Here is a 20621-nt window from a genome sequence, read left to right as displayed (position 1 = left end):
ATCTGTAATTTCCAAGAAAAAGTCTGTAATTCCCAACATAGAGTCTGTTTCATTCTGGAGATAAACCCACTCCTGTGCTTAATTCCTTAATTAGAGTGTGTAAACGTGTATTTATGGAGACTGTAATTCTCCATACAGAGTGTGTGGAACTCTCCAATTCAGTAAATCTGGAGAGTCTGCAGTTCCTGATGTAGAGTCTGTATTTCCGGATAGATTTGTTATTCTGTAGATAGACTCCATAATTCCGGAGTCACGGTTTGTACTTCTGGACGTAGTGTCCATAAATTCAGAGATGGAGTCTGTACTTCCTGAGATAAAATCTGTAATTGCAGTGATGTAGTCTGGCACTGTGGAGTTCAAGTCTGTACTTCCTGAGAAAGATCTGGGGTTTTGATTGAGATCTGGGGAATTCGGAGACCGAGTCGACACCTTGAACTCTCTGTCCTGTTCCTGAAACGGTTCCTGAACAGTGTGTGCGGTGTGTCAGGGAGCGTCATCCTGCTGAAAGAGGACACTGATATTAGTGAACACCGTCACCCTGAAGGAGTGTACTCGCTCTGGAACAGTGTTTAGGTAGGTGGTACGTGTCAAAGTAACATCTACGTGAATGCAGGTCCCGAGGTTTCCCAACAGAACATTGCCCAGAGCATCACACTGCCTCCACCAGCTCGCCTTCTTCCCATAATGCATCCCGGTGCCATGTCTTCCCGAGGTAAGCCACACGCACACCCCCGGCCTCCACGTGATGTAAAAGAAAACCTGATTCATCAGACCAGGCCTCCTTCTTCCATCGCTCCATGGTCCAGTTCTGATGCTCACGTACCCATTGTAGCAGATTTGGGATGTGTACAGGGGGTCAGCATGGGCGCTCTGACCGCTCTGCAGCTACGCGGCTCCATACGCAGCGAGCTGTGATGCTCTGTGTGTTCTGACTCCTCTCTATCAGAACCAGCGTTAACTTTTTCAGCAGTTTGTGCTGCAGAAGCTCTTCTGTGGGATCGGACCAGACGGACTAGCCTGCACTCCTCTCACACATCACTGAGCCTTGTGCACATATGACCCTGTTGCCGGTTCACCGGTTGTCCTTCCTTGGAGCACTTTTGGTAGGTACTAACCACTACATACCAGGAAAACCCCACAACACCTGTTGTTTTGGAGATGCACTGACCCAGACATCTCGCCATCACAATTTCCTTGTCAGAGTCGCTCAGACCTTTATATATCTCACCCCCTGACAGGTGCCACTGTAATGAGATAATCAATGTTATTCACGTCACCTGTCGGTGGTTTTGATGTTATGGTGCAATTCTGGAGATACAGTCTGTACTTGTAGAGAGAGAGTTTGTAGATAGAATCTGTTTCCCATTCCACTGTAAGTCCAAGGATCTAGTCTATACTTTTGGAGTTAGAGTCTGTAATTCTGCAGAGAGAGGCTGCACATCCGGCGTTAGTGTCTGTAATTCCAAACTCAAGTCGTGTCCCATAAGGTGGTACAGTGAGTAGTGTTGCCGCCTCAACGCTCCAGGGTCCCTGGTTTGATCCTGAGCTCAGGTTACTGTCTGGATGGATGAATGAATGCACTTCCTATTTCAGAAATACATTTTATCATTTCAGAGATGGTATCTGTCCTATTCTGGAGATTTTGTCTCTTTCATTACAGAGATTTTGTCCCAGACTATCCCCTGCTGCATTGCATAGAGGACAGACTTTATCTTGTGAAGCAGGCATTGGTAATTTAAAGGATTCTGATTGGTTGGTGGAGATGGTACGATATTATGGTGGATTCTGATTGGTTGGTGGAGATGGTAGGATATTATGGTGGATTCTGATTGGTTGGTGGAGATGGTTAGGATATTATGGTGGATTCTGATTGGTTGGTGGAGATGGTTAGGATATGGTGGACTGTGAATGGTTGGTGGAGATGGTTAGGATATTATGGTGGACTCTGGTTGGTGGAGATGGTTAGGATATGATGGTGGACTGTGATTGGTTGGTGGAGGTGGTTAGGATATGATGGTGGACTCTGATTGGTTGGTGGAGATGGTTAGGATATTATGGTGGATTCTGATTGGTTGGTGGAGATGGTTCGGATATTATGGTGGATTCTGATTGGTTGGTGGAGATGGTAGGATATTATGGTGGACTCTGGTTGGTGGAGATGGTTAGGATATGATGGACTCTGATTGGTTGGTGGAGATGGTTAGGATATTATGGTGGATTCTGATTGGTTGGTGGAGATGGTTAGGATATTATGGTGGATTCTGATTGGTTGGAGATGGTTGGGATATTGTGGTGGACTCTGGTTGGTGGAGATGGTTAGGATATTGTGGTGGAGATGGTTAGGATATTACAGGGATGGTATGGTGGAGTCTGATTGTTAGGCGTAGATAGAACTATATGATTATGACGCTGTTGTATGTGCTACTACATGATGCATTTGTCTATCTTGTACCTTGTGAGTGATTGTTTGGATTTGTTCTGCGAGTGACTCTGAATAAAACACTAGAAGATAAACAGTAGAGATTTAAATAATAATAAAGAAGCAGAAGAGATGATAATTTAATAGAACATTAAGTAAGGAATGTTCCTGGAAAAAAACAGCCATTTTCGAAATGTATTATTTGAATACAATGCAGGGTGTATCTGATTTTACACTCTGTGTGTGTGTGTGTGTGTGTGTGTGTGTGTGTGCGCGCGCGCGCGCTCCAGATGGAGGTCCACTGCTACAGCGTGTGTTTGAGGGTGATTTCGAGGCGGTGTTGCTCAGCGTGCCCGTGTTGGAGATGCTCTCTGGCGATCCGGAGCAGGACGAGGACATCGAGTCGTACCTGCAGAGACGCATCATCACCTACCTGAGCACCAACGAAGAAGAAACCAAGAGGGACAGGTAACACAACGAGACATGGAGCTGAAATTAGAATTGTGTAGGTGTGTGTCGATATGGCCACGTCATCACAGTTTAGATATAAATCTTATAATCTAAAAAAACAGAAATAAACAAAATGCTGTCAAAAAAAAAATACTAAAAATAGACAAATAATAATAATACTGCAATAAATACAGAAAGAACCGGAACAAGAAATAACGATATAGGAGGAAAAAATGTGTGTAAAAAATTTAATAAATTTACCAAAATTAAAATCCTTTAAAAGTAAGCTGGCAGTAAAAGTAAAGGCAAATAATAAACGCTAAAATGAAAAAAATGTGTTTGTGGTTGTTTTTCTTTCTTTCTTTCTAAATCAGTGATGGAAAGGAATCAAATACATGAGACTCAAGGGAAATAAATAAATAAATAAATAAATAAATAAATAAATAAATCGTCTGTATGGATTTAGACATGCATTTCTGATTGATTCTGTGTTATTGGAGTTCAGCAGTGAGTCATTTTCCTTTATTTTAATTTTAACAAAGTTTTCTCACCTTAAATCGCTTGTCCTTGCGTATTCCTGCTTTATAAAGCTAATTTGTCATTTTTGAGCAGGCATAAATCACACGCTCGTTGGACTGAATAAAACGTGCTCGTGATTAAGCGCTGGGAAACAAACCAATTTGTTGTCTGTTCAGTGGTTTGTTTTAATTAGTAAGCAGCGAGAAAAAAATGCCGGGAGTGAAAAAAATAACGATCAGTGGTGATTAGGGAATTAATCTTTGTGTTTATAAGGATGAGGGAAGTTTCTGAGACACACACACACACACACACACACACACACTCACACTCACAGAGGGGTTTAATCCTTGTATATTACATCATTTATTCATATTAGTTTTTAGTCTATATATTATTAGTTTTGTCACTAATACCAGTGTTAAGGTATGTGTAGCTATATAATTGTAATGCAGCTAATATAATATTCATTATAACATAAAAGCCTCTTTTAACCTGTTTATTTTCATGTTTTGCGTCTGTGCTGAATTTACTATAGAATAACACAGAGAATGTGGAGAGTTGTGAGAACACTGTTGCTAGGTGACCGAGAAAGCTAATGACTGAGGCTACTGCTGTAACTAGCTAGCACTGTTAAATCCTTTATACAGACGGTTTATAAAGACATAGCGACTGTGGAAACGTGACAGAACAGTCCGGAACGTCAACATTTACCTCAGATGTGTTGGTAAATTTTCAAAAAAATGACTTTGAAAAGCTAAAATTTTACTGGAATTACATTTAGCATCAACCGCTAACTGAAGTTCAGTGAAGTTCAGCAGTGTGTCTGTCAGTCAGAGCAGTCAGATCATCCCTCTGTCTCTCTTTCAGTCTTACTGTCTCTTTCTCTGTCTCTCTGTAGCTGTCTTTCTCTCTTCCTGTCTCACCTTCTCTTTCAGAATTGCTCTCTGCCCTTCCCTCTGTCTCGCTCACACTTTCTCTCTTTTTGTATCTTTCTCTGTATCTGTCTCTCTCCGTTTCTTTCTGTTTCTGTCTGTCACCCTTTATCTGTCTTTCTCTGTGCCTCCGTCTCACTCTCTGTCTTTCTTCCAGTCTCACTCTCTCCAGCTGTCTGTCTTTGTCTTTCTTTCTCAATCTTTTTCTTTCTTTTTTTAATTTTCTTTTTCCTTTCTTTCTCCACGCCCTGCGGGGCTTCGAAGACTGAAGAACAGCAGGACTCTGGGCTTTTGTTTCACTCTTGTGTGATTACCTCAGCACAACATTAATCTCTGAGAAATATGAGGGCATTGTGTGTGTGTGTGTGTGCGCAGGGATGTAAATAACACCATTTGGGTCGCAGCCTTGAGACAGAAGTGAATTACGGCTAGTGGCGAGAAGGTGTTCAGGAAGTCTAATGGCACCTTCAGTTTAGCGCTGAATAATAAACGCTTTAACTCCCGTAACTCTAAACGTCAGGTGTGTTCCGATGCGACTCTTATTAACCAACGAGCATAAAATGTTCAGTTTTAAAAGCGTTTGTGATTGGTAAACTGACTGTGATGTTAAAATGGTTAACGTATCTCATTCGACTGATTTTCTTTATTCTGAAAATCACATTTATAAAAAGTGACGTCACAAAATAAGCTCCACAGCTCTGAACCAATCATGGCTTGATATGCAAATCATCAATGCACAATAAATAATTATATGCAAATAATCCACATTTTTGAGCTGCAGTATTGACTAACGTCACTGATAAACTCGTAGTTGTCAGTGTTGAGTAAATGTAGCTCGCTAATCTTCGCGTGAGTTTACTCGTTTACTGCAGGAGGACAGTGCATGGAGATGTTTCTGATTTGCATATTCATTATCTTTATCATATATTCAGAGATTGTTAGCATTTTTAATGAAGGAAAAGGTGTAGAGATGTTAAGTTATTTTTAGTCATTTCTTTTGTTTTTAAAAAGACAGGGACACCAGCGGGTCCATAAGTATTTGGACAGTGATGCAATTTGCGTCATTTTTGCGTCCTTAGACCAATACGGTGGATTTGAAATGACGTGATTGAAGTGTAGAGTTTCAGCTTTAATTCATTTTTTTATATTGTGTTTTTTTCATTCTCCAGAGATTATTTAAAGCATAAGATTTTATTGATCTGATGACTGTACAAAAAAAAGAAAAGTTTTTATTGACATATTTGCGTATATATATATATACGGCATTTCTTCTAGTAAAGTTCTGTGTAAATGTTTTCGTGGTCAGGTTATATTCAAATTCTCACCAGATTTGCTAAATAATTTTTTTTTTTCCCCCGTTCTCGCTTGCGTATGTTGATGATAATTTACGGTGTTCACGGCACAGCTGAACAGTTGGAAGCCTCGTGGGTTCAGTATAAATCTAATGACGTGAGCTTCACACGCCGAACACGTCTCAGCTGATTAACTACGTTTCATGTAAACAGACATTTACTCTTTTTTACTAAATTATTCATGAAATTTAAATCAGAGTGAGTTGAAGTCGATTTGTTTGAAACGAACGACGTGGTCGATGAGTAAATATTGTTTTACCAGCTCGCAAATTACAGGTTCTGAATAATGTATGAATTATAGATATGATTCATTAAAATGTATGAATGTGTGGCCTAATTAATCATGTCAGCCTTCAATAAACATATGTCTCTCTCTCTCTCTCTCTCTGTCTCTCTCTCTCTCTCTCTGTCTCTATCTCTCTCTCTCTCTGTCTCTCTCTGTCTCTCTCTCTCTCTGTCTCTCTCTGTCTCTCTCTCTCTCTGTCTCTCTCTCTCTCTCTCTCTCTCTGTCTCTCTCTGTCTCTCTCTCTCTCTCTCTGTCTCTCGTTCTGTCTCTCTCTCTGTCTCTCTCTCTGTCTCTCGTTCTGTCTCTCTCTCTCTCTGTCTCTCTCTCTCTCTCTGTCTCTCTCTCTGTCTCTCTCTCTCTCTCTCTGTCTCTCTCTGTCTCTCGTTCTGTCTCTCTCTCTCTCTCTGTCTCTCTCTCTCTCTGTCTCTCTCTCTGTCTCTCGTTCTGTCTCTCTGTCTCTCTCTCTCTGTCTCTCGTTCTGTCTCTCTCTCTCTCTCTCTCTCTCTCTCTCTCTGTCTCTCGTTCTGTCTCTGTCTCTCTCTCTGTCTCTCTCTCTCTCTCTGTGTCTCTCTGTCTCTCTCTCTGTCTCTCGTTCTGTCTCTCTCTGTCTCTCTCTCTCTCTCTCTCTCTGTCTCTCTCTCTCTGTCTCTCTCTGCAGGGAGTTGGCTATGTTAGCGTTAGCAGTTTCTTGTCTGCATCTGTTTGTCCAGTCTAATTGGACCGGTCCTCCTTTTGTCCTCCACGTCTCCGACTTCCTCCCTGCGGTTCTGCTGGACAAACACAAAGAGGTGCAAAAACACACACAAGTCCTTTTTAATAAATAAAGCACACATGTAATCTCTCAACCCCACATCTGTAACTGTAGTGTGTGTGTGTGTAGTGTGTGTAGTGTGTGTAGTGTGTGTGTGTGTGTGTGTGTAGTGTGTGTGTGTGTGTAGTGTGTGTGTGTGTGTGTGTACTGAAGATGTGAGTGGAGGTGTATATTCATGAATGTCAGGGTTCACTGTGTGGTAGTCAAAGTGCTAAAGTGTGTGTGACTTTGTGTGTCTGTGCATCTGTCTGTGTGTGTGTGTGTGTGTCTCACATACTTTCTATATGTGTGTGCATGTGGGTGTCGATGGGTGTGTCTATGCCTGTGTGTGGGCAAATCAGCGTGTGTGTGTGTTTCACTCTGTCAGTGTATGTTTGTTATTGTCTATCACTGACTCTTTGTTAATGTCTCTGTCAGTGTTCGTCAATGTCTGTATCTTAGAGTCTCTGCCAGTCTCTCTCTCTCTCTCTCTCTCTCTCTGCCAGTCTCTCTCTCTGCCAGTCTCTCTCTCTGCCAGTCTCTCTCTCTCTCTCTCTCTCTCTCTCTGCCAGTCTCTCTCTCTCTCTCTCTCTCTCTCTGCCAGTCTCTCTCTCTCTCTCTCTCTCTCTCTGCCAGTCTCTCTCTCTGCCAGTCTCTCTTTCTGTCTGCCAGTCTCTCTCTGTCAGTCTCTCTTTCTGCTAGTCTCTCTCTGCCAGTCTCTCTCTCTCTCTGCCAGTCTTTCTTTCTGCCAGTGTCTGTGTGTCCGTGTGTATTATTTGTCTGTATGTGTTAATCAGACGTGTGTGTGTGTGTGTGTGTGTGTGTCTGCAGGCCGGCGCTGTGACGTCTGTGCTGCTCTCCAGTCTGTTGTTAGATGGTGAGTGTGTGTACAGTCTGCTGTCGAACCCTCTGCTCCTGCTGATGGCGCGAGTGCTGCTGGTCACCTGTGCGGAGGAGATGGACGGCCTGCAGGTGAGACGCTGACGTCTGTAGTTCTGTGAGAAATAAAGAAATAAAAGAAGAACAATAAAAATGAAAGAAAGAAAAAAGAGATTTAAGAATAACCAAAGAAATGATGAGAGGAAGGAAGAAGGAAAGTATAAAGGGAATAAAATAAAGTAAAAGGAAAGTGTTTAAATAAAAAGTGAGAGAGGGATCGAGAGTGACAGAAGCAGAAAAAATAGTGAAAGACGGGGGAAAGGGAGAAACGAGCCAAAGGAAATTGGGAGAAAGAAATGAAGGGTTTTGGAGGAAAAAAGAAAGCGATAGAGAGAAAGAAAGGAGATAGGAGACAGGGGGCGGGAAAGAAGAAAAGGAAAAGACAGAAGAGAAACCGCGAGACATTGAAAAAAGACCAGAAGAGTTTTTAAAAACAATAAATATCGGGAGAATAAGAAAGAGAAAGATGTACGATGACAAATAATATACGAAAGACATGATAAAGAGAAGAAGGAAAATGATGAAGGGATGAAAGAACAGATTTTACGCTGTTCCCATCGTCCACATGCCAACTTTTACACCTCCGCCCACGAGATTGATCACTTTCTCCTCCTTCGTTTCTCCGCGTAAACACTGCGGTGTCATTAATCTCGCTGAAATACACACCTGTTACGTGCGTGCGTGCGTGCGTGTGTGTGTGCGTGCGTGTGTGCGTGCGTGTGTGTACGCGTGTGTGTGTGTGTGGCAGCGAGAGTGATTTAGAGCTAATTGTGTTACAGAAGTTTGTAAAATGAAATGTGATGGATGGCGTGAGGCTCCAGCGCGAGCTCGCTCCTCTTTACCGTAAATAATCATCATAACATCGGCGTGGAAAAGAGGACGGAGAGAAAAAAGAACAGAGCAAGAGAGGTGGAACAAGGCAGAACGGAAAGAAGAAACAAAGAATGTAGGAGAGAAGAGACGAGCAGGGAATAAAGTAAGAGAGAGAAATGAAGTGCGAGAAATATGAACGGAATAAAGGGAGGGATAAAGAAGAAAAAATGAAGGGATGAAATGGAATAAAAGAAAGAGAGATGGAAAACAAAACAAATAAGCAAAAAACAGGAAAACAAATTAAGGGGGAAATAGCAAGTGAAAAAAAATGTGTGCGGTAAAAGGAAGGAAAAAGTCTGAAATAGAAGAAGTGGTAAGAGAAGAATAGAACTGTGACAGAAACAATGAAAAGAAAGGATTAAAAAAAACAAGAAAGGAAAGAAGCGAATAATGAAAGAAGCGAATAAAGACCGAAAGCAAGAAAAAGAACTGAAGAAAGAAAGAAAGATCATTTAAAGAAGAATAAAATATCAAACCAACCCCGTGCGGTTCGAGTCGATCATTCAGTCTTTAATTCATTAATTATAGAATTAATCGTAAGCAGGAGGCGTGTATGAGGAGTAACGACACGTTGCTTAGCAACACTAACACACAAACACCGAGTCTCGTCTCAGCGCGGTCTCTCTTCTAATTACCTGCTCAGGTCTTAGTTGTGTTCTGATATACACACACACACACACACACACACACACAGTGCAGTGTTCCTGAAGCAGTCTGGGTATTCTCCTCTCAGTCCCGCTTTCCTCTTTCTAAAGAGTCAGATTTACAGCAACTCATGAATCACACCACAATGAGGCGAGTGACGCTAACACACACACACACACACACACACACACACACACACACACACACACACACACACACACGAGCTGATTACAGCCGGATCAAAACCCTCACAGTCATGGTGCAGTGTGCAGTGTGCTAATATATATATATATATATGTGTGTGTGTGTGTGTGTGTGTGTGTGTGTGTGTGTGTGTGTGTGTGTAGCTGCTGCCCTGGTGGACGCTGAGGTATGTGGCGTTGCATCAGCAAGTTCTGGAGGAAAAATCACCCCAGCTCTACAGTCTGGCACAGAGCTGCATGGAGAAAGGCAAGGAGACACACACACACACACACACACACACACACACACATACACACACACACACACACACACACACACACACACACATACACACACATACACACACACACACACACACAATATATTGATAAAGCAAGAAAGAAAGAAAAAGAAAATTAAATAAATAATTGACAAGAAAGAAAGAAAGAAAGAAAGACAAAGGAAAAATGACCGAACTGATAGATTGAAAAAAAGAAAGAGTACATGAACTAAGAGAGTGAGAGAAGAGTGAGTGAATGAACAAATTGATTGACAAAGAAAGAATAAAAGAGAAAGAAAGAAAGAACCATTGACCAAGAACAGAAGAGAGAAAGAAAGAGAAAAAGAATTTATGACTAACGGAATGGATTGAAGACAAAGGAAAATGAAAGAACTGATGAAAAACAAAGAAAGAAGGAAGAATAAGAATGAATGAGAGAATAAATTAATTGACAAAGAAACGTGTCGGCTCTCCCGTGTCGGCTCTCCCGTGTCGGCTCTCCGGTGTCGGCTCTCCGGTGTCGGCTCCCTCGTGTCGGCTCTCCGGTGTCGTGTCTCCGGTGTCGGCTCTCCCGTGTCGGCTCCCTCGTGTCGGTTCTCCCGTGTCGGCTCCCTCGTGTCGGCTCTCCGGTGTCGTGTCTCCGGTGTCGTGTCTCCGGTGTCGGCTCCCTCGTGTCGGCTCTCCGGTGTCGTGTCTCCGGTGTCGGCTCCCTCGTGTCGGCTCTCCGGTGTCGTGTCTCCGGTGTCGGCTCCCTCGTGTCAGCTCTCCGGTGTCGTGTCTCCGGTGTCGTGTCTCCGGTGTCGTGTCTCCGGTGTCGGCTCCCTCGTGTCGGTTCTCCCGTGTCGGCTCTCCGGTGTCGGTTCTCCCGTGTCGTGTCTCCCGTGTCGTGTCTCCGGTGTCGGCTCCCTCGTGTCGGTTCTCCGGTGTCGGCTCTCCTGTGTCGGCTCTCCCGTGTCGGTTCTCCCGTGTCAGCTCCCTCATGTCGGTTCTCCCGTGTCGGCTCTCCGGTGTCGGCTCCCTCGTGTCGGCTCTCCGGTGTCGTGTCTCCGGTGTCGGCTCCCTCGTGTCGGTTCTCCCGTGTCGGCTCTCCGGTGTCGGCTCTCCCGTGTCGGCTCTCCGGTGTCGGTTCTCCCGTGTCGGCTCTCCCGTGTCGGCTCTCCGGTGTCGGCTCTCCCGTGTCGGCTCTCCCGTGTCGGCTCCCTCGTGTCGGCTCCCTCGTGTCGGCTCTCCCGTGTCGGCTCTCCGGTGTCGGCTCTCCCGTGTCGGCTCTCTCGGGTCAGCTCTCTGATATCGGCTCGAGTGAGGAGCGGTGTTGAGTCCAGCGCCACCGTCTGACTGTTTAATATAACTACAGTATGTCTGGCTGTAAACTCACACACTATTTATTAATTAAACATGTCGTCCACAGAGATGGTTTTTTGTTTGTTTGTGTTAGTTGCTCAGAGGAGACGCGTCTGAATCAGGGACATTTACCAGATTCATGACTTTCTCCTCTTTATTTCCAGCAAATTTAGAGCTGCAGGTAAACTCCGGCGGAGACGCCGAGGACGATCGACTTTTTCGCACTGCGTCTGAAACGAAGACGGATCGCTCACACGTCTCGCGCTCCTCACTCGCGTACACGCGTAACAGGGTCGTAAACGCACTCGGGTAGCTGTCAGAGCGCAAATATGGACATACGAGCCTGGGAACAGCAAAAACAGAGCACACACACTCACAATGCTCGTCTGTAATCTGTCACAATTTCCTTAATACACACACAGAAGTAAGAAGCAGACGCCCACACACACCGAGGACGGAGCCGTCACCCAAAACTATGGCTCCTGTGTCCAGATTTATCTTCTGGATTCTGAGGAGGTGGTGATGAGTTCTCTAGAACAGCGGCTCTGACAGTAGCGCAGGTTTATATTCACGCGCTCGTTCTGATACGTTACGGTTTCCATAGTAACCGCTCGTTCACAGGGACGTGTACAGCGCATAATTACTCATAATAAACAGATTAGAAACGTGTGTAATTGTTCATAAGTAAGATGTTTATGTGACGTGTATGGAAGGAGTCTCCAGTGTCAGCGCTGTGGAACAGTCAGAGGTGAAGCTGTGACTTTAATTTCAACATCTTCAGCACAGAGTTTACACTCTCTACTGTTTCACTCCAACACACACACTGAGATTACTGTCTGATTAACATGAAGAGAGAGAATAGAGAGAGAATAGAGAGAGAATAGAGAGAGAGAATAGAGAGAGAGAATAGAGAGAGAATAGAGAGAGAGAATAGAGAGAGAATAGAGAGAGAATAGAGAGAGAGAATAGAGAGAGGGGAGAGAGAATAGAGAGAGAATAAAGAGAGAGGGGGAATAGAGAGAGAATAGAGAGAGAGAATAGAGAGAGAATAGAGAGAGGGGAGAGAGAATAGAGAGAGAATAGAGAGAGGGGGAATAGAGAGAGAATAGAGAGAGAATAAAGAGAGAGGGAATAGAGAGAGAGAATAAAGAGAGAATAGAGAGAGGGAATAGAGAGATAGAGAATAGAGAGAGAATAGAGAATAAAGAGAGAGGGAATAGAGCGAGAGAATAAAGAGGGAATAGAGAGAGAGAGAATGGAGAGAGAGAATAGAGAGAGAATAAAGAGAGGGAATAGAGAGAGAGAATAAAGAGGGAATAGAGAGAGAGAGAGAAGGGAGGGGAGAGAGAGAGAATAAAAAGGGAATAGAGAGAGAGAATAGAGAGAGAATAAAGAGAGAGGGAATAGAGCGAGAGAATAAAGAGGGAATAGAGAGAGAGAGAATAGAGAGAGGGATGGTGAGGGAACGAGTGTTTATAGCTGCTATAACGTAAGTGAGAACAGGAAGGTTAATGAACATGAAATGTAACTATAAATGGATAAAAAGTACGGCGTGTCCTTTAATGAATATAAATAGCGGTTGTTGGGAGGTTGCTGCGGTGTAAGAGGAATAAAGCGCTTGCGGGCGCGCTGTTGTACACTATATATAAATGTGTCAGCACATAAGCGTGAAACGTGATGAAAGGATTAATTAGAGAAGATATTGTTTACATTTTGTCCTGCATGACCTTTAAATCACTATCGTATGCTTCAGAACATTTTCAACAGCCTTTTTCGATTTAAAAAGTTCCCTGTTTAAATATAAATGTTTTATAAAATGCAGTGACCGTCCCGTTAAACGTCGAGCTGTTCGTATTGACTCGTTATCTCACGTGTCACGTGTCCGTTTTCTTCCTGATCCTTTATAGTAAAGTAACTAATGAAGGAGAATTATCGCGTACTCTTTCCACGGGGTCGACCCGGCCGAGTGGGTTCATCACTTCTGCTGAGTAATGCCCAGCTGCCTCCAGGGCTTTCGCAGAACCGCACCTGCTGAGGTGGAAATAACTTTCACGCTGGGAATTGTGGGAATTTTACCCCAGACCTGGGAATAAATGTCGGCGGCTATTTTGTGGAATGGTTTGTTCCTTTCATCACTGAGTTGCTGTTTTTAAATACTTTTTAAATGGCAGGTTTTTAATCAGTTTGCGCTTTTGCGTATTTACATATGTAGATTTATTTAAATTGCTCTGAAGATAAGGAACTGTAATACAAACACTGACGTTCAGGTCAGAAATGCAACACCTCGCGAGTGCGTCCTCCTCTCACACCGCCGCGTTCTTAATGAGGTTACCCATCTTATTCATGGTAGCGTGTGGGTTTGCAGCACGTTAGCCTGTTTTCTTTTTTATTTACCATTTAATATTTCTTTATTCAATGCCGTTGATGAAACGACTGCGTTCCCTGAAATCTGTTTGTGTAAATAAACAAATACACGTTATTTAAACTCGTGTATAAAAGTGCACTGATCAGTGCTAATGGTCCGAGTCGAAGTCGGCCAGGTTAATCTAGTTATGCGTAAGTTTACACACCCTCAGGAGCACAAATAGGATATGAATAGTTTAGTTTTGTTTTTTCCCCTGAGACGATGGATTTTCATAAACAGCAGGTTTGTTGTGTGACTGCTCTGTTCGTATCCGGGTCGGTGAACGAGGCACGGAATTTGTAAGACAAATAATGTGAATTAAAAAGGAGGGAAATCAAAGGAGTTATTTTGAGACTTACATTTTCTTTCAGTTATTAATAATTAAATGAAAAAAGAAATAATGACAGTAATTGATACTGAGTTATTATTGTAAGTAAAATGAGAAGTATTGATTATTTTTATTAACTTATTAGTATTTGTGTATTTTATTTTTAAATAGTATTTATTTATGTATTTGTGTAGTATTTAAGAGTATAGGGAATAGAGAGAGAGGGTGAATAGAGAGAGAGAATAAAGAGAGAGAATAGAGAGAGGGAATAGAGAGAGGGCGAATAGAGAGAGGGAATAGAGAGAGGGCGAATAGAGAGGGCGAATAGAGAGGGCGAATAGAGAGGGCGAATAGAGAGGGTGAATAGAGAGAGAGAGAGAATAGAGAGGGCGAATAGAGAGAGAGAATAGAGAGAGAGAATAGAGAGGGCGAATAGAGAGAGGGAATAGAGAGGGCGAATAGAGAGAGGGAATAGAGAGGGAATAGAGAGGGCGAATAGAGAGAGGGCGAATAGAGAGAGAGAGAGAATAGAGAGAGAGAGAATAGAGAGGGCGAATAGAGAGAGAGAATAGAGAGAGGGATGGTGAGGGAACAAGTGTTTATAGCTGCTATAACGTAAGTGAGAACAGGAACTCACTCGTTTCATGTAACTATGAATGGATAAAAACGTGACGTTTCTGTCTTTGATTAATTAAAAAAAATGTAACTGCAGTGGTATAAGAGGAATAAAACACTTGTGGACGTGCTGTTAACAGCCCGTTGTGTGATATTCCTTACTATATGGTCAAAAGTATGTGCACCCCTGACCATCACACCCTTATGTGTGTGTTTCTTCTCCAAACGGTTGCCACAAAGTCTGAAGCACACAGTTACACAGAGCGTCTCTGTACGCTGTAGCGTTACATACAGTTTCCTTATCTGGAACCAAGAGACACAAACACTGTTCCAGCACAACACAGTGCACAAAGCCAGCTCCATGAAGACGTGGTGTGTGAAGGTGGGAAGAAGGTAGAAGAACTCGGGTGACCTACACAGATCCCTGACCTCAACCCCACTGACTCATCACCTTTGGGATGAACTGGAACTGGAGTCTCCTTACATCACCATCAGCGCCTGACCTCAACCTCACTAACACTCTCGTAGCTGAATGAACACTAATCCCCACAGCCACTCCCCCAAAATTGCCACAACCACCCCCCCAAAATCCCACAACCACGCCCCCCAAATCCCACAGCCACGCCCCCAAATCCCCACAGCCACGCCCCAAAATCCAGTGGAATTTTTATTTATTATTATTATTATTATTATTATTATTATTACTGTGTATAGTAAGACATTGTGTAACGTCTCGTACTTTGTTTTCTCTCTGCTGTTTGTACCGCTCTGTCTCCCTGCAGTGTGTAAACGTGAGGATGTTCTAAGCGGTGAAACGCGCAGAACCCTGGCCATGCTGTTCCACCTGGAGAGCAGCTACACCTGTCTGAGTTACTACGAGTACCGCAAAGCTAAAGAACATCTGCAGAAAGCTCGCGATCTCTCGGGACTCGACATCAACATGACCGGTATGTGGAGAAATAAAAATATCCTGGTTTTGGACTAAATCAGGTCTAGATGACGTGGACGATCGGTTATATCATCATGTAAACAAAATTATATGATGATGATGATTATTATTATTATTATTATTCTTATTATTATTATTATGATGATGGTAATAATTCCGTGTTGTTTCAGGTGCGCTGGGGAAGAGAACTCACTTTCAGCAGAATTTCCTCGCTCAGCTCATCCTCGATGTAAAAAGGAAGGACGAGTCCCTGGTTCCCGACAGCGAGCTTTCACCAACACCGACGCCCATAGACCTCCTGCCCAAAGTAATGGCACTCTTACACACGGTCATGTCATCAAACCCAGTGTAGTTATCAGCACCGCCACCAGGGGGGGCACTCTGCTCTCAGGCTTATTACATAAATGACACTCAGGGGTCATGTGGAAGGGGAAACCATCTATCTATCTGTCTGTCTTCTCTCTGAACGGACATCCTGAAGATCGTGTAGAGCGTTATTTGTTCTTGTAGAAGAACAGAAGTGCTGTGTACACGGAACCGACTTCGGTTCTTCTTACTGAGGTTCTGTTACTGAAAATTCCCAAGTTAAGATATCAGACGTTAGGAATGATTTAGGAATGGTGTCTTCTCTTACCGCTCCTTACGTTTGAGTTCAGGTTAGGACATCCCAAAATGAATAGATGATTGATTCTCATTGTTGCCTAGCAACCATCCTGATGTTGCGAGAGGTTGTTTGACACTTTAGGGGGACTTTTGGAATCGTGTTACCAGCTGGATAGCTCTAAAGTGTGTGTGTGTGTGTGTGTGTCTGTGTGTGTGTGTGTACAGACAAGTGGCTGCAAGTTGATATAGATAAATAGTAAATCAATAGATGTTTTAGCACGACCGTGTAGGCTTAAATGGGGTAACTGATATATTTAAATCTGTGTGTGTGTGTGTGTGTGTGTGTGTGTGTGTGTGTGTAGGATCATCAGCTGAATGACGATACTGTACTGAACCAGGTAAACTTAGCTGAGCCGTCTGAACACCAGCTTCCTGACCTCAGTGCGGAGGAGCAGGCGCTCATCCTGGGAGTGTGGTGAGCATCTCCATCATCTGAGATTAACCATCATCTCATCATCTGTGTTTATTTCTCATTTATAACTAAAGATTCCACAGTGACCACGTGACCATCACACACACACGTGTACCGTGGTTATGTGCCAAGACTGGCGAATCTCACGCGGTATACGTCTTCTCCGAGTCGTTCAGCATGCTTAAGGTTGGAAGACGAACTCGGTGCGGTGAATCGCGTCGGAACGAAAGATGCGCATTTTCACCGCTACCCGAGTTCTGCGAACAGACGGAAATCGGTCTCATCCCTCGTTCTTTGCTCGTCCTTCTCAGGAGGAAGCGGTGCTGTAATAGTAATTAGCTCGGCTCTCCTCGCCCGTGTCTGTGAGGTCGTGTTTCCCGGTGGCCGCCGCTCGGAGACCGATCGCCGGAGTGGAATAACTAGCAGGGCGTAATTACGCGGGCGGAGGCTTTAATTGGACGGAGTGACGGTTGAAGGAATGGATTGAAGGTGGAGGTGGAGTGAGGTGCTGTACTCCACCGGAGCGTTAACGCGTTCTCGTTTTTAAAAAGATTCGACTCGTTACAGAAGCACGGATATGCACCACGGTGTTTTTCAGGTCCTGAGTGTCACGTGGCGGAGAAGAACGCGGAACGTTCTGGTCGTGTAAAACTGATGCGTACGACCCGACACTTCAATCAGAAAGCCAGCGTAAGCCCTGTAACGACCGCTTTCCTGCTGAGATGTCATTACGTCTTAAACCCCACGAGCTCATTACCGTAAATCAGACCGCGAACGAAGACGTGTGTGCAGCGAGATCCGGCGGCGCGGCGGATAATTACAGGCCGGTGTTAAGGCGTACTGTTAGATAACGATTTAATGATATAATTACGTAATAACGGTGAACAGCGAGATCTCGGTGCGTGCGCCGACACGACGATCGCAGAGCGACGGACGCGTGTGCGTGTAAATACGTTTCTTCTCCTTCTTCTCTCGCTGCATCAGCGTTCAGCTCGACTGCGTAGGAAGGCGTACCATCAATTATTCCTGTAATGGTTCTCCGGTACGGATAATAATATAGAACCTATCATGGAAAATCCATACGGCTGAGCGGTGACCTCCGCTGAAACGAGGAAATAGTGAAATTAATTTAGTGAATAATCCACCCGTCTGCGTCCCTGTCGATATCGCCGATCACGTGGAAGTTGTGAGCGCCCGTTTTCACGGAGAGGTTGGGGGGGGTGTGGGGGGTGTTATCTGTGAATTACAGCAAAATGGCTTCGAGTCGTGACTTGCAAATAGAGTAAATTAGTTTTGTAGACGTGTTTAGGTTCTACTTGTCTAAAACAACCTACGCAGTAAGCTCTGTTCAACCCTGCAGCTGCGGAGCGGATGATAAAAACGCAAAACAAAACAAGCACGTGTGCTGGCTTCTCACCAGCGCTCACACGGCGAGGACGTGACGTCCGAAAGACGTTCGTTTTCACTCGGGACTGACGGAGCCTCAGGGGCGGAGCAACTGTTAATCATGTATAGTAGGCGGGGCGATTGACGTGAGAAAGTTTACATTTATGCAAATGACAAGTGGAGAAATCGACGGCGAATACGACTGAGGGACGGTGGTGTGTGTGTGTGTGTGTGTGTGTGTGTGTGTGTGAGAGAGAGAGAGATGGTGATGCTGGTGTTTTCTCCGTGTTATTTAAATAATGAAAATGTTCACATGGTTTCTGTCTCGTTCTGACAGGAGACACGACGCCGCACTTGGCGCACAAGCAGACGTTGTTTTATATTTGAAATCTTTGAGCAGAACCTGTGGAGATTGTGATGGGAAGCGTGGAGTTTTAAACATGCTGTGTTTTCTGTTTTGATTTTGTTAAAAGAGAAATGGAAGAGTGTTTACATTTGTACAGATTTCTAAATAGAAACGTGTCTTACGGTTTAGTGTTGATTTATTAATATAGATTATATTAAATAAAAGAATGATTAGTTCAAAACTGTTCCTTTTTTTAAGTTTCTTTTTTAACAGTTTTTTTTGACTGATAGCAAAAACCTAAATATGGTGAGGAACGTCGCAGAAACGCCTTTCAGCGTCACGATTTTACTATTACTGTCTAATACTATTATTAGAGACATCACTGTCATGTTTTGTCAGAAGGAGGAACTATTTCTGGTGGGTTTTTTAACCGGTTATAGAAATAACTTTTATTTTTAAGGATTGTAAATAAAATAAATTGCAAATAATTTGCGTCCAGCTCTCGGTCATCGTCTAAATGGGGGGGGGGGTTGTTGTTGTTGTTGTTGTTGTTGTGGGAGCACGGCGTGTTCCTGTTTGTCCTGATTGGTTTGTTCTTTCCTGATTCTACAGCACGGACTTCCAGAAGAACAATCCGGTCCACAAGCTGAACGATGAGGAGCTCCTGGCCTTCGTGACGGTAAGCCACCGAGCCTCTGCTTTGGATGGCATGTCCGTGTTCCCGTAGGCGGGCATTAAGACGGGACGAGATGCCGTGTGCATCCAGACTTCATGATTCAGTCCCAGGTTTTCTTTTTCTCCCCGGTAAAACCAGCACACGAGCCAGTCCACGTGTGAATCAGGAACCATTGAGAGTTGCGTAAATGTTTTGAAATTTCCAATATTAACTGACGTACTGGAAGCCCCGCCCCCTTCCTCTGTCTCACATTAGTAATCTACTGTCGTTACGATTTCCCTGATGGAAAGATGCGCTGACGCGGCGTCCTCGCGTTATGTCACGGTCAACGGAGAATATTTCGAGTTCATTAATGTCAAATAAAATCTGACGCATCGGTCGGTGGGCGTGTCTGAAAGAGAAAAATAACTTTAATGGTAGCGATCGTTCGAGAGTGATTTAAAAACACTGTTTAGGGTGAGGGTGAGGGTTCTAACTCTTAGGGACTGGCAACCAGCAGAGAAAAGCCTCCACTAGAAAAGTTTGCTCTTAAATAAAAACATGGGAATATCTCCATTATGGTTCTAATCTATAAATTCAGTAATCCGGGAAGAACCCGTTTTGAAACATAAATGGAATAAATGGCCCCTGGAATGAATTTGCGATTTTCATTGCGAGTCATTACTGCTTAGACGTTTAGCAAAATGAGGCGTGGCGATCCTTCATTAAAACGAAACGGACAGTTTGACGTCTATAAAGGTGCAGCCATTACGCCACGGCGCTGCTGAGTCCTGGACTCTGATCGGCCAGAAGAGAAGGTGGTGATTCGTTTTCTAGAACGGTGGCTCTGACAGTAGCGCAGGTTTATATTAACACGCTGTGTATCAATACCTTATCGTTTCTATAGTAACGGCTGATTTGCAGGGACGTGTACGGCGCACGCTGCATTGATGATGAGCGCATTGAAAATCACTAATGTGAAGTTTTCTCCAGGGTAAGGAGATGTTTACGTAACATTTATGGAAGGAGTCTCCGGTGTCAGTGCTGTGTAACGGTCAGAGGTGAATTTATCCCGTATTTAACCAGCGAGGTTCCATTCAGAGTACAGTCTCTTCTTCCAGGAAGTCCTGGTCCATCCGCAGCACGTTTAGCGTTCACAGTAAAATTCAACAGAGAGAGCAGGTACTACAAGTACACACACACACACAAAGAAAAAAAACAAATAAACACACAGTCAGTGTATAAAAAGCGATCAATACAAACATGTTTCCTTTAAAGCGGTTTGCACAAGACCTTTAAAAGTCCTTTAAAAGTAAATCCAAGTTTCGCAGTTCATCCCATACCCAAATTCGGAATGTTCCCCCGGGACTTTCAGCCGAACTTGAGCTGTAGATCTGGTACTCGTATGAAAGGTTAAAAGATTAGAAACGCAGTGAATAAAAACATGTGCAGTTTTCTCCTGTGATGACACGCTACAGCATCCAAATCAGTGTTCTAGATATCCTGTAGGAACGCTTGTTCGGTGAGCTCCTACGGTTCCTCACACCCACAGCGGCACGGTGATCACTGATCATTACAGGATACTCCACCCGCAGAACATCTGGGAGGTGCGGTGGTTAAGATGATCTCCAGTAAGTAGATCTGACCCGGTCCTTTTGATTTAACTGCGTTGCTGAATTTACACTCGCGTTTCCGGTATTTGGCAGACGCACTTACATTCATCTCATTTATACATCTGAGCAGTTGAGGGTTAAGGGCCTTGCTCAAGGGCCCGACAGGGGCAGCTCGGTTCTGCTTAATAACACATCTGTATGCACAGTTCTGCTTAATAACACATCTGTATGCACAGTTCAG

At 43.9% G+C, this 20621-nt stretch overlaps 1 protein-coding gene across 1 annotated transcript in view; it reads left to right on the top strand.

Moving 5' to 3' along the window:
- The window catches only part of ttc27 (tetratricopeptide repeat domain 27), a 90044-nt gene that overhangs the window by 1499 nt on the left and 67924 nt on the right, over positions 1-20621 (top strand). Inside the window, exons 2-9 of the mRNA XM_017475638.3 lie at positions 2710-2887; positions 6617-6746; positions 7580-7720; positions 9553-9655; positions 15139-15303; positions 15476-15612; positions 16271-16383; positions 18725-18791. Of these exons, the coding sequence (XP_017331127.1) occupies positions 2710-2887; positions 6617-6746; positions 7580-7720; positions 9553-9655; positions 15139-15303; positions 15476-15612; positions 16271-16383; positions 18725-18791 (1034 nt within the window). The remainder of the gene's footprint in view (positions 1-2709; positions 2888-6616; positions 6747-7579; positions 7721-9552; positions 9656-15138; positions 15304-15475; positions 15613-16270; positions 16384-18724; positions 18792-20621) is intronic.

This window comes from Ictalurus punctatus, chromosome 9, assembly GCF_001660625.3.
Source record: "Ictalurus punctatus breed USDA103 chromosome 9, Coco_2.0, whole genome shotgun sequence".
In the NCBI taxonomy this organism is placed as follows: domain Eukaryota; kingdom Metazoa; phylum Chordata; class Actinopteri; order Siluriformes; family Ictaluridae; genus Ictalurus; species Ictalurus punctatus.
The sequence above is the reverse complement of the archived record's forward strand: the minus strand, read 5'-3'. Positions and strand labels throughout refer to the sequence as shown.